Genomic DNA, 14,533 nt, shown 5'->3' on the forward strand with positions numbered 1-14,533 from the left:
CAGTTAAACTTTAAAAGTAAGTACAGAAAGACCTTTACAATATGCTGCCAATTGTTTAAAAATAGTTACAAGACTTTCCTAGACTAATGTGTAAACTAAATGAGTCTCTGTAGAAAAAAAAAAACTTGAAAGAAACCAAAACAAGAAAACTACGAGTCTCTCTGACCCCGACAGGTTATACGCAACCTAAGGGAAAACTAGATATGACTTATGGTAACATTTGTCCAACACTTGCTGCCCAAAGAATTTAAACATTAAGAGGAAGTTCCTTAATCTCATATGAATACGGTTACTGATAATATATTAGGCCCCACTCTTAAGAAAAGCCAAAAATATATATAGAAGCTAAAACAAATTCCTTAGAAAGTAGTAGTTCATAATCACAAAATAATTCTTCATATTATACAATGATTCAACTCAAGAGTTCTCTTAGATAATGGATATTTTAGTTCATTTTAAATTATTTTGTGTATCAAAAACTATTCATGTGCAACTTTGAATGAACATCTCTCTCATACCTTAAACAAAGTATTGATACATGTGTCTTCTCATCACCACTGTTAACAAAAAGCAAAGTATGATACTTAACCAGGTTAAGTATCTGTTCTGAGATTAAAAATAAGTCAGTGACAGAACTGTGCACAAAATTCAATTTCTGGACTCCCTATGCAATAGACCCCATGAATGGCAATGTAAAACTAACTAGTAAAAGCCTCAGGGTAAAAAACTCTTAATGACAGGCAGATTTGAGGACAACCCACTTTGAGAACTCATAAACCAAAACATAAAGTCCTCTTGGCTCTCAATGTAGAGTTAAATGCTATTCCTAATGCTTTGCTGCCATCTCTGATGAGGCTAGTATGCAAACAAGCAAACAAAAGAGCCATGTTAATTTTAAACTAAACTATCTCTAAGAAGAGAAAAGGTGAGAAGCAGAGCCAATGTCCATCAAAAATGTGTGTGTGTGGAGAGACACACACACAAATCAATCACACGTAAACCTCCTGAGAGTGGGCTGGACAAGTCAGAAAAATTAAAAGGCACAAAAAGGTAGATAGCTAGGGATCAGAAACTAGTAAAATCACAGTGGGATACTTACCAGGACACACAGTGATTTCCTCTGCAGAACTCTCTGGCATAAGGACTGAGCTTCTCTTACTGTTCAAAGTAGCAATGCTGAAAAAAGAACCAAACCCCCAGTGAATTCCCAGTAAAATAAATCAGAACATGGGGCCAAAAGCAATGGTCATTCACAAAGCCACAGGTAATCTGATATCTGCTGTCCAATACCACAAAAGCACAACAGGGAAGCAAGGAATCAGTAGTGAAAACTCCAAGCCAAAAACAGGGAAAATAAATATGCTTACAACTTTGGTTCCAGTGAAATCACTGAATGAAAAGAACCCCCTTTTGAAGTCTTCACAAAGGAAGGCTGAAGGGTAAGGACTATCAGACAAAAAAATCCACTCTAATAGAAGGATGTCAAAAGTGTTTTATAGCCTCCATCTCACCCTTCTGAAAGCTAGAGATTTGTAAACTCATAAGAGAAGATATGAAGATTCTTCTGACAACACAATAGCTTTCCCCTCACCTTGCAGTTAAATTTCCTCTTTATCTCAAGATATGGCTCTCCAAGCAACAAAACAAGATACAATTCCAAACTGCCCTACAACAAAAATCTGCCCAACCGGGGCTTCCCTAGTGGCGCAGTGGTTGAGAATCTGCCTGCCAATGCAGGGGACACAGGTTCGAGCCCTGGTCTGGGAAGATCCCACATGCTGTGGAGCAACTGGGCCCGTGAGCCACAACTACTGAGCCTGCGCATCTGGAGCCTGTGCTCCCAACAAGGGAGGCTGCGACAGTGAGAGGCCCGTACACCGCGATGAAGAGTGGCCCCCGCACCGCGATGAGGAGTGGCCCCCGCTTGCCACAACTAGAGAAAGCCCTCGCACAGAAACGAAGACCCAACACAGCCAAAAATAAATAAATAAATTTATTTTTTAAAAAAATCTGCCCAATCAAGTTGAATATCTCTTCTGAGAAAAACATAATTATGAATGGCACCCCTCATGCAACGTTTTGGTTTACCCTGCGTATTCATGGAGTGCAATCTCTTCCTGACATAGGAACACATGGCTGAGAGATCTGAGCATCTGAGCTAGTCCCGTCATGCTTCACAGAGCTTTACGATTAGTCTGATCAAGTATGCAAGAGAACGCTTAAAATCACAAATCCTCGGGCTTCCCTGGTGGCGCAGTGGTTGAGAGTCTGCCTGCCGATGCAGGGGACACGGGTTTGTGCCCCGGTCCAGGAAGATCCCCCATGCCGCGGAGCGGCTGGGCCCGTGAGCCATGGCCGCTGAGCCTGCACATCCAGAGCCTGTGCTCCTCAACGGGAGTGGCCACAACAGTGAGAGGCCCGCATACCGCAAAACAAACAAACAAACAAACAAAAAGAACAAAAAAAAACACACAAATTCTCCCGTCAACCAAGAACCACAAAGAAGAGAGAATAACCACCGATACATGATAAATAACTAAATCCTGATAGGAGACCACAAGTGATTTCTCCCTCTAAATAAAACACCTCAGAGCATTTGTTATAAACCTAAGCCAGAGACAGTTTATTTGGCACGTAACATTAGAGCTCTATTCAAAGGGTCCATCACAAAACAATTTGCTGACATTTATAAAATGGGCTAATCAATTTGAAGTCAAACCGCATTGCCTGCAATTCCAGCTCTCTCCTGGTGACAAAGCGTATAATCATTTATTAAAACCTACATCTGCTCTGCAGAAGGCTCACCACAACAAAGCAGAGTGGCCTGCAGGAAGCAGAAGGCCTACTCTGGTTAAAACCACTTCCAAAACTGTCTTAACAGCAGAAGAATCAAACCACAGCCACATTCTTTAGCTCAGGAAGAAATACCTAGTACTATCAACTTAACCAAAAGCCTAAGAACACCAACTAAATTACAAAATGACAAATGGCAATTGGGTCTCAACTTCTGTTTGGGAGATGAAGGTCAGTTAACACAAAATTAAGCTCTTGAGTAATCCTCAAAGGTCAACTACCAATAAAAGGGAAAAGTAATTGGAAGCCTGATCTAGTCAATAAGTGTAGTTTGTAACCAATCAACCTCTACATATTATTAAAGTGAGAAGATTTAAGAAGGTAACCCCATCAATCAAACCATCAAGAATAACTGAGGAGGTAATACAAATACAACCATTTAAGGAAAGATGAGACAAAATCAGATTAAAAGTGGCATAGGACAGGGAGTGAGGGTGATACAGGTTCTGTGTGGCCTGAAAAATATAAAAGCTTCAAAGAGAATGCAAATCTTAAGAGCAGACTTAAAAGATGTGTATGGTTTAGATATGCAGATAAAATAAGCATAAGCAGAGGGAACAAAGGGAGAAAGGACTAGAAGGACCATGAAGAAATCAGTCTAGAGCCCTTCTTATTGGCATAGGAAGCTAGTATAGTTAGTTAAGAGAGTAGCAGGATGGGGCTCCCCTGGTGGCGCAGTGGTTGAGAGTCCGCCTGCCGATGCAGGGGACACAGGTTCATGCCCCGGTCCGGGAAGATCCCACATGCCGCAGAGCGGCTGGGCCCGTGAGCCATGGCCACTGGGCCTGCACGTCCAGAGGCTGTGCTCCGCAACGGGAGAGGCCACGGCAGTGAGAGGCCCACATACCGCAAAAAAAAAAAGAAAGAGAGAGAGAGTAACAGGATGTAACCACTTTTCAGGAATAGTACAGATGGAATTTGTGCCAAGACGGTTGGATTAGACAAGTAAACCTCTAAGATCTCTTCCACCCTAATATTCTAGACTTCTATAAGATGCATATTTGAGAACTGGGAGATAATGATTTCTCCTAGGCTGTGTGTATAAAAGAGCCAAAAGGTCCCTGGGAAAGCTGTTCCAATACAGTGTCACTCATGTGGTTCATCTCTTTTATTCTGGTACTATCAGAGGAGAATTCAGACCCATAATGACATATAATTTTACCTCTGTGGGGCAGGTACAGAATTTCCTTCTTCAGAAGTTTCTTCAACGAACAGCCCTTGGGAAGACTGCAAAGAAATATGTAACATCCTAAATATATAGGCACAGATGAACTGGTTTCTCTTCCTTTTAAAAAAAAATTTAATTGTTCAATATTATCACTCAGCAATTAGTAATAAGAATAAAACATTTTACAAAAGTCAGTGAGTTTAAATAAAAAGAACATATCCTGTGGAGTCAGAACACTGGAATTTAAATCATGGGTGAATCAGCTGTTAACTTTGTAATCTTGGGTAAGTCACATCTGAATCTGCTTCCTCATCTTAAAATAGTATTAACAATTGCCTCACAGAGTGTTACTGTGAGATTTAAACAAGATAATATATATGATGCACTGTGTAAAATGCAAGACGTATAAATATTAATTGGTGAGTCAAATGAATTATGATTTCAGAAAAGCAACTATGAAGCTTTTGTTGTGGAAGGAAGAGATACAGAGAAAAGTTCAGTTCTCAGAGGAAAGAAGTCTCTCTTGCACAACCAAGCCATAACATAGGCTATCCAAAAGAAAGGGTTATAAAGATTCCTTTTGCTAAAAATCTGCCACTATGGTTTTAATATGTGGCCACAAAGATATCTTTTAAGAAACGTAACAAATAGGGACTGGCTAAGAAAAAAAATTATTTTCTTTGATTAATAGTAGAGTTGGGGGTTTCCCTGGTGGCGCAGTGGTTGAGAGTCCGCCTGCCGATGTAGGGGACACGGGTTCGTGTCCCGGTCCGGGAAGATCCCACATGCCGTGGAGTGGCTAGGCCCGTGAGCCATGGCTGCTGAGCCTGCGCGTCCGGAGCCTGTGCTCCGCAACGGGAGAGGCCACAACAGTGAGAGGCCCACGTACCGCAAAAAAAAAAAAAAAAAAAAAATAGCAGAGTTGGTGCAAATGTTAACTCATTAAATGTAGGTGCACAGCAGAGTGTGGAAAAAGTAGCTACTGCTGCCTTACGGGTACTTCTGAGGAAGTGCCTGGGCTGTGAGGCTTATTCCAATAGATGTAAAGCTACTGGCTGAAATTTTCAGGGTCTCCTAACAGGATGTAAATAACCTAAATGAGTTAGGCACCTCTATACCACTCAGGTAAATGATGAAATATACTAAAAACAGGAATAGCCTAGATGAGCCTTCAGTCAAAGGGAAGATAAAGCTGTACAATGATTGGGAATGTAGTCATTATGACAAATGAGGGCTGAACAAAACTGTCAAAAGGACTAAAATACAACAGAAATAAATACTTCACCTGACTGTGTGAACTCAGTGGTGACAAAACAGTTTTATTTCTATCTCAAAAAAAAGGTAAATACTGACACCTGGTGTCCGTTTAACAGAATTTTACCTTGTTAGAATGACTAGCCAACTAAGCCTTTGGCTTCAGAAGCAAACAAGGTACTGATTAATAAGTTATGAGATACCTCCACCTCTACTTCAGGCTAAACATATCTCTTCCTTTTTCCCAGTGTAATTTTAAAAAAAAATTATTGTACACCTATTATGTGCCAGGCCTATGCTAATCCCTTTACATGTATTATCTCCTTTAACCTTCACAAGAACCTTCTGAGGTAGAAGCTATTAATGTATTTTAGAAATGAGGAAAGTGAAACTTTGACAGGTTAAATAATCTTCCCAAAATCACAGAGCTGTTCAAAGTGGAGCCTGGGCCTTTCTGACTCCAAAATCCATGCTCTAACCACTACAGCTATGTTGTTTAGTCAAATAATTTTCTTCCTAACCATTTCAACATAGAATCCCAAGACTGTCTTCATTTCAATAAACCATTTTTAATTCCTAAACTTATACCTCAATGGCAGTAATCTAAACACGGGTAAAGTAAGGTTCTTCCAGAATATGAAAATTAACAGAGCAAAACAAGCAGACAAAATTTGATTAGAATATCCAAGTCTAATCAAGGTGAACAGAGAAGCATGACAGGAATGTAACTTTCACTAAGGAAGCTGTGGCCTAATCAAGACATTGCACTCTGCCTGAACAAATAATATGTTAATGGAAAGGGATAGTTAGCAACAAATCTAAAAGGGAAAAATCCAAAGACACAGAATCAAGCAGTGTCTTCAATACCATGGTCTGGAAGTGAAAGTTAACAGACACATCATCTGATCACCACAGAAATGTCCTCTGCTGCAGGCACTAGTAGCTTATCAGGTCTTTCCAAAGACTAGTTGAATCACCCCTTAAAACTTCCATTTTCTGATTATTATTTCAGCCTTCCAGATTCCTTCATCCTAGAAAAAGGTATGATGGTGGGCTTGAGTATTCTGGTTAATGAAAATGTCTCTCTTCCATAATAAATTAATAAACTGACATTTGGTACACATACCAGCTTGAAATTTGGTTAATCAAAGTCAGTTCTCACATTCCCACAGAATCTGGTCATTTCTAAGAAAGAAATCCCAGTACCTGGACTGAAAAATTAAGGATCAGACCCTAAAAAGTAGGGACCACATCAATATACTAACCCTCCTCTCCCTGCTGTACAGCCATCAAGATGACCTCTCCATCTTCATTAACAACTTCCCTATAATTGCAGTGATGCCAGAAACCAGTTATCATCTGATCCAAACTGTTCTGTCTATGTCAAGTTTTTATAACCTAAGCAATTTGCCCCAGGGTGAATGTTTCTCTGAGTCCCTATTTCTGGGACTCTCTTGCTATCTCTATCAACCAAGGTGTCTCAAATGTGGGCAGTTCCAGCAAAGCCATAATCAATAGAAAATGTTTAACAAACACAAACTCTTTCTACGCACAGTTCCTGAAAGCAAAAGACCAAGATAAGACAAGAAATTACAATTGCAAGACTTTCATTATTTGCCTATAAAATTAGTTAAGTTGATTTCTCTGTTTTGTTTTTTTAAAGACGCTATTCTACATCAGCAAGGCTGCAGTGAACTAGGCATTCTCATACATTGCTGGAAGGAAAGAGCGTAAAAATATGAACAATCTTTCTTAAAAGCAATTTAGCAGTAAATAGCAGGTCTTTTTTTTTTAATGTTCCTAACTCTTTAACCCAGCATTTTTCTGGCTCCCTATCTCTAAAGACACTAATCTTAAATAAATAAAAGTTTTACTTAGAAAGATGTTAATCACAAAACTGAAATACCCAGCAATAGGAAAATGATTTAAATATTACCATAAACTTATAAGCCAAAATATTATAGTAATTAAAAATGAGATCTATAAATAATTTTAACATCATAAGAAAGTTTACATAATGTTAACTTAAAAATATAAAAATACAGTAATATGATATAAACCATACAAAAAAATAGGCATAGAAAAAAAGATGAAGGAATACATCACTGGATGGTAGGACTGTGGATACTTTGTTCTTTACACTTTTTTGCATTTTTCAATAGTTCTAAGTGATTTCTAAAAATAATGTTAATGACTAAACTGAATATTTACTAGGTTGTCTACCTGGTCTCCTTTTACTGAGGACTGTTCCTCACCCCTCGCACTGCAGGATAGCAGTAGGCTCACAGCCATTTGTACAATTTGGAACATACCCGCTTTGGGCCACAGACAACTGGGCTGGGGACGGCTACTAATTCTAAATGGGCCATAAGTCATTTCCTAGAAGTTTGAAGTTGGAACTGGGAAAGAATAAATCTCCTGTAACCTGTATTTAACCTTTGGGAACTGTAGGATCAATATCTTCCACCTACCACGTGAAACAGAGAAGCAAAGTAAGCCAGTTTGCAGGGAGGAAAATGAAGCAGACACAATATAACTACGAGATACAGACGAATCTTCCAGTCCTAGTGCCTTATCCAGGCTTGGTTTACCATTCTGTTTTAGAATTTATGAGGTACCCTATTTCCTTATGATGAAGTCCTCTTTTTAATTAAGCTAGCTTGATTTAGTTTGTTATAGCCAAACAGTACCAATTAATAATACCATGTGTAGTATTTGGTGGCCTGTTCATGAAGTTAGAGAACTTCAACCTAATAAGGCCAGCCACTAGGTTCTAACCACTTCCAGCCTATTCTAAAGGCACTGCTTTCAAACCTCAGAACCTGACACAAGTCTATGCTCTAGAACTCTGGCCCCTGGGATCTTTCAAGCTAATGACTTGAATTACAGTAAATCATTAAGTGTTCACTCTGTGGAGTTACTTTATTCTTTTAAGAGGAAGTATCGGGCTTCCCTGGTGGCACAGTGGTTGAGAGTCCGCCTGCTGATGCAGGGGACATGGGTTCGTGCCCTGGTCTGGGAAGATCCCACATACCGCGGAGCTGAGCCATGGCCGCTGAGCCTGTGCGTCCGGAGCCTGTGCTCCGCAACGGGAGAGGCCACAACAGTGAGAGGCCCGCATACCGCAAAGAAAAAAAAAAAAAGAGGAAGTATCTCTGAATCACAATGAATAAATAAAATGTTATAAGCATAACCTAACTTTACTTTGGAAAAGAGGCAAGTCACTAGAAGAACTGTTAAGAAAAATGTTTTCTCCTCCCACATAGCTATGTTTCTAGAATGTGAATGAAAAAGGTTGTTAGGGAAGAATAATTCCCATACATATTCTCAATGAATAACCTTCTGGTCCCTTAGAGAAAACTACCATTTACTGAGTGGCTATAATCTCCTAAGCATTATACTAGACATTCACATAATTCACTTTAATCATTAAAACTACTGAAAGATATGAATTAGTACTCCCATTTTACAGATGTTTACAGATGTTTTTAAACTGAGATTCAGAGGCTAAGTGGCTTTCTCAAAGGCAGAGTCACTAAAACACTGAAGTCAAAATTCAAACTCCAAATCCATGCTCTCTACACAATGCTATGAAATTTCTCATAGCTACCATATCTTGAACCCTTATCATAAAAGAGACAGAACAGGATATTAGCAAAACAAAACCAAAAACTCAAGAGTCCAATAACAGAAACAGTGACAGAAAATAGTAAAGTAATAAAACAGAATACTCTTGAAAATTAGTTTATAAAGAATTCGTAATTATATGATTGTTTTTATAATACTTAGAGAAAAAACAGAAAAGATAGAATATAAGCTTACTCTATTACATATACAACCTATACATCTATATAATATTATCTAGATATCTCAGAAAAAGACTTAAAAGGCAACCTAAATGTCCCCAAACAGGGAATTGTTTTCAGTAAATTACTGAAAATCACCACAAGCAAAATCAGAAATACACCATTATGTGAGGGAAAAAATAAACTGGAAAACTATCTGCATTTCCTAACACAAAGGACCACTTCCCCTAATACATAAAGGGTGCCTACAAACCACTAAGAAAAAGACTATGGTAAAAGAAAAATGCCCATAAGATCTAAACAGACAGAAAAGGAAATACAAATGGGTCTCAACTACACAGGAGAAAAGTGCAAATTAAGACTGCATTGTGGGACTTCCCTGATGGAGCAGTGGTTAAGAATCCGCCTGCCAATGCAGGGGACATGGGTTCGATCCCTCTGGGAAGATCCCACATGCCACGGAGCAACTAAGCCCAGGCACCGCAACTACTGAGCCTGCACTCTAGAGCCCACGAGCCACAACTACTGAGCCCTCACGCCACAACTACTGAAGCCCGCATGCTCTAGGGCCCACGTGCCGCAACTACTGAGCCCATGTGCCTAGAGCCTGTGCTCCACAACAAGAGAAGCCACAGCAGTGAGAAACCCACGCACCACAACAAAGAGTAGCCCCCACTCGCTACAGCTAGAGAAAGCCCGTGCGCAGCAATGAAGACCCAACACAGCCAAAAAAAAAAGACTGCGATACTATGTTTCATCTCTCAGACTGGCAGTACAGTCCTGATAATACTGTACTGGTATGGGTATGGGGAAGCTGGTACTCATACAGCCTCTACAGAAGGCAATTTACGAACAGCTAGCAAAATTGTAAATATATATATACTTTGATCCACCAATTATATCAACAAGAAGTTATCCTACAAAATCTCCCATGTAGATGAAACATCTTATGCACAAGAGTAATAATCCTCTTCCAATTTAAAAAAAAAAAGAGTGATAATCACTGCAGTAGTGTTTGTGACTATTATTTTGGAAACGACCTAAATGTCCACCAATAGGGGCACTAGATAAACTCATCCATACATGACATATTACACAGTCCCCTCACCCCCACCCAAAAAGAAGAAAATTTTTAGGTACTATTATAGAATGATCTCACAGAGATAGTAAATGAAAAAAGCAACATGCAGAATAATGTGGAATATGCTATCAGCTGTGTAAAATGTGAGGAAAAGAATATGTATACACATTTGCTTGTACTACACGAAATATCTTGGAAGGATACACTAGAAACTAGTAATAAATGTTGACTCCAGGGAGGGGAACTGGTTGGCTAGGGATGGGGATAGGAGACAAACTTTTTATTTATAGCTTTTTGAATTTTGAGCCAGTTGAACATTATTACCTATTCAAAAACTTAACTTTTTAGAGATACATATTTTAAAACAAAAAATAAATTTATGACATATCCATCTGATAGAATAATGTTTTCAAGTATACATAATAGGAAAAGATCAAAGATAAGCTATTAAATAGGGGAAAGGAACAAAGTTTACAGAGAAGAGTCTTCATTTTGTTGAAAAATTAAAAAGAAAATGGTATTTTTATATGCACAGAAATAATAATGATTGCCTCTTAGTGCTGGGATTATGGGCAATTTTTTCTTCTTTACACTCTTCTGTACTTTCCTAATTTTCCACAGTGAGCATATGCTACTTTAAAAATCAGGGGGGCAAAAACACAAAAAGAACAGATAGCTAAAATAATCCTTTCTTTAATCATCCTTAATTACAGCATCACTGACCCTTACCTGACCATGACTGGTTGTTGGTTCTTCCTCCAACAAAAGTTTCTCTTTCAAGCCTTTAATTGGGCTTTCTTGGAAATCCTTGGTTTTTGAGTGCCAGACAGATGCCCTAGACTCCTGCCTCTCCTCTTTGTCTTCATCTCCCATATCTTCTGAGATGCGTTCATTTTTTTCACTAGCCTGATCTCCTTGGCCACATTCATTCTGGATCAGAGAAGGAGGTCTAGGTAACACTGGTTCCCCAAACCCCTTTTTTTTTAAGAGCTGCCTCTGAGCCATTTTCAGGCTCTTTTGATAAACCTCCAACTGGCAGAGAATGACCTTGGTATATTGGTTAGGGTCTACTCCAGCAGGGCAGAATGGAACACCCCAGAAGTAGTGCACAGTGCCCCCAATGTCCTGGAGACCTTTGGCATCTGCTGGGGTAGGCAAACAGTGCCTAGATGTGTCCCCCCTACCCTGGGCAGCTTTGTGAAAAGCACAACCCTTCCCAGTACTTTCCTGTGGCTTCCCACACTGTGTGCGCTCAGCCAAGTGGCCAGTACATCTGTCAAAACATTTAACGTTCTCATTCTCAAACACTGGCTGGCTTGACTGGTCCCAGCTTCCTGAGCTGCCAGAGACCGGCTCCTCTTCAGTGTTTGCAGTGCGGTCCCAAGGCTCCTCTCTTTCCTCAGACTCGTTTCCCTGACTGATATGTGAGCCTTTAAACAGTGATGGAGGTACCAGCTGCCATATGCCTGTAGGTATTTGAGAAAAAGTAGGGCTAAGGACAAACCATTTTTTATTAAGAGGGCTTGGTAAGTTATCAAGAATTACATAAAGTGGGTAAAAAAAGGCTCTCCTTTGGGTTTAACCAAAAGTTGGCTTTTCCTTGGAGATAAAAGTATGCTGGATATTAGTGAGATCTCAACTACTTTCTGATTTAACCTCTTTAATACCACCAAAGGGATTCTGGACATTTCTGTATATCTACTCTCAGCATGATATCCCTGTTATATGGTTATACTTGATGAGAAGGAGCCAGAACAGGGAGACATGCCTTCTGTGGTCCCAGAGTCTGTGGTTTTCTCTTGGTGGGACTGTGAAGATGGTCCAGCGGCCAGAGGTCGAGATCTGGTAGCAGAAGCATCAGAAGGCTGGCAACTCTGAAACAAGTGATCCCACACCAGACCAGGTTTATTATTAAGATAGCTATACAGGAAGGGTCACAGGAAAGGACAAGAAGGGGAGTCCACGGTCCCTAAGAGATTCTCCTCTCCAAAACGTAGATGCTCAATTCAAATGAATTCCACAACATGTACTGCATTCCTACTATGTGCAAAGTGCTATACTAGAACACTATATTAAACCCTTTTCTAATATAGAGAGGTGAATGGCATAAAGGATGGCTCACGACCTGCCACTGGCAAATATCTTTCACATTTAAAATAATTTCAATTACACATATTCAAATCACAATTAAATATTATTTGAAAAATTTTTAAGACTGCTCATTTTTTCTCTCCATAACCCACCTCTGGTTCTCATTCCCTTTGCTCTCCCCACAAAACAAGGGAGTTTTATCTATCTTGCTTATCTTGCTCCCTTTTGGTTTCTTGACACTCAATAACTCTTTTCAGAAGCTGCCAACTACTATGGTTCTCTTAAGCTATGGACTGAAAATCTCTGAGGTGGAAAACTTTCATACAGAATTAACAAAACACTTCAAATTGAGTTCATCAACAATTCAACACAGACTTAAAAATTATTATGGGAAATATCTGTTACTTGAAAACCGTATGAACTACTAGTTCACTAACTAGTTCCTAATGCAGCCATAACACTGCAGAAATAAAAAACTATTGCTGATGAATCCTCACCAACTTTTTCCACATAGCATATTTACATTCAGGCTTTCAGCAATGGCTTTCCTCAAGAGCTCCTCTTCTTCCTCCTCCTGGCTGTTCACCTCCCTAGCTTCCTGTTCACTCATTTTGACAGCCAAAGCAAACTGTTCTTCTTCTGTCATTTCTGTAAGAAGATCGGGAAAAGAGAGAGAAGGACACCACAAACATTGAATCAGCACGTAGACAAGAAACAAAATTATTAAACTTTTCAAGCAGAGACACTACAGACCATTTAGTACAATTTTATAATTTTACAAATGAGGAAAGCCCCAAAAGGTAAGGTGCTGGCAAAGATCAGTAGCAGCAGTTACAAGAATCCTGGGTTAACTAGACTGTGAACTCCTATGAAGGCAGAGTTTCTGCCTATTTTTGTTCACTGTTGTATCTCCAGCACAAGAAAAGAGTACCTGGCACCTGGTAGATATTCAATAAATATCTGGTGAATGAATAAATAAGAGGAACTAACTCCCACTCCAGGGCTTTTTGCTACATATCACTTTATACATATTTGCTTCAAGCTCAACATTTAACTAGAATAATTTTACTCTTCAGAATCCTCTGATTTACCCAGTAGAAAAGAACATTTCTAACACCCAGAATTTCATCTCCAAACACCATTTCCCATTAAAAGCAACTGGGTTACCTCGGAGAGAAATAGTTGATTCCAAGTCTGCAGCATGAAATGTAGAAGATGAACCAGAATATCTATCATATCTGTGAGCAATGAATCTATCCGATATAACTAGGGTCATATCAAAAGAACTCATGAGCCAACTTAAAAAGGTTCTCACTGGCTAAAAATGGGACCACTGGAACATCAATAAGGATAATGAATGCAATGAATTAAAACACACTAAATATGTCTAAATCTATGAGTTCATAACAGTACTTAAAAAAAAAACAACTAACTGGTCACTGTTGAAGAATATTAGTGAATCAACTATTCTGAAAACTGGTAAATAAAAGGATAGAGAATCAAGCTTTTGTTCTACTCTTCCAACACAAGCTATACTACTGGGTAACCAACCAGATGAAAAGAAGTTTCTCTTTAAAGAATTATTCCAGCTAATAAATAGAAATGACAGAATTAGAATATTGCCATTTTAGAGTCTGTCATACAGAGTGAGGTAAGGCAGAAAGAGAAAAACATATATCGTATATTAACACATATATGTGCAATCTAGAAAAACAGTACAGGTAAACTTATTTGCAGGGCAGAAACAGAGATGTAGATGTAGAGAACGGACATGTGGACACGGGGGGTAGGAGACAGTGGGATGAATTGAGAGATTAGGTTTGACATAAATACACTACCATGTGTAAAATACATAGCTAGTGGGAACCTGCTGTATAGCACAGGGAGCTCAGCTCGGTGCTCTGTGACAACCTAGATGAGGGGGGTGGGGGGTGGGGGTGGGAGGGAGGTCCAAGGGGGAGGGGATGTACATATACATATAGCTGATTCACTTCATTGTACAGCAGAAACTAACACAACATTATAAAGCAATTTTACTCCAATATAAAAAAAATAAGAATATTGCCATTTTGTATATTACCTATGGAGAGGATTTTGGCAATGTCTAACAAACTACATATATGAAACAGCAATCCCAATTCTAGCAATTTACTCTAATGATATATTTCCAATTTTTTAAAAAAGTAAATAGGCACTATATTTTTCACTGCAACACTGTTTGAATTTGCAAAACACCAGAGTCCACATAATGACTACAATAGGACATTGCTTGAATAAACT

The 14,533-nt window shown here is 39.1% G+C and overlaps 1 protein-coding gene across 4 annotated transcripts in view; it reads right to left on the bottom strand.

Annotated features, from left to right (window-relative positions):
- The window catches only part of UIMC1 (ubiquitin interaction motif containing 1), a 137,203-nt gene that overhangs the window by 49,964 nt on the left and 72,706 nt on the right, over window positions 1-14,533 (bottom strand). For 2 of the 4 annotated variants that reach the window (XM_029216201.1, XM_029216202.1), the window contains exons 4-8: window positions 12,777-12,901; window positions 11,931-12,036; window positions 10,892-11,628; window positions 4,016-4,080; window positions 1,100-1,176 (exon numbers count right to left, since the gene is read on the bottom strand). In XM_029216201.1, coding sequence (XP_029072034.1) covers window positions 1,100-1,176; window positions 4,016-4,080; window positions 10,892-11,628; window positions 11,931-12,036; window positions 12,777-12,901 — 1,110 coding nt within the window. Of the gene's footprint in view, window positions 1-1,099; window positions 1,177-4,015; window positions 4,081-10,891; window positions 11,629-11,930; window positions 12,037-12,750; window positions 12,902-14,533 lie in introns of all 4 variants that reach the window. The other 2 variants (XM_029216203.1, XM_029216204.1) reach the window with 2 other exon arrangements.

Source organism: Monodon monoceros, unplaced genomic scaffold (assembly GCF_005190385.1).
Source record: "Monodon monoceros isolate NGI ecotype Baffin Bay Population unplaced genomic scaffold, NGI_Narwhal_1 Super_Scaffold_12, whole genome shotgun sequence".
NCBI classification, from domain to species: Eukaryota; Metazoa; Chordata; class Mammalia; order Artiodactyla; family Monodontidae; genus Monodon; species Monodon monoceros.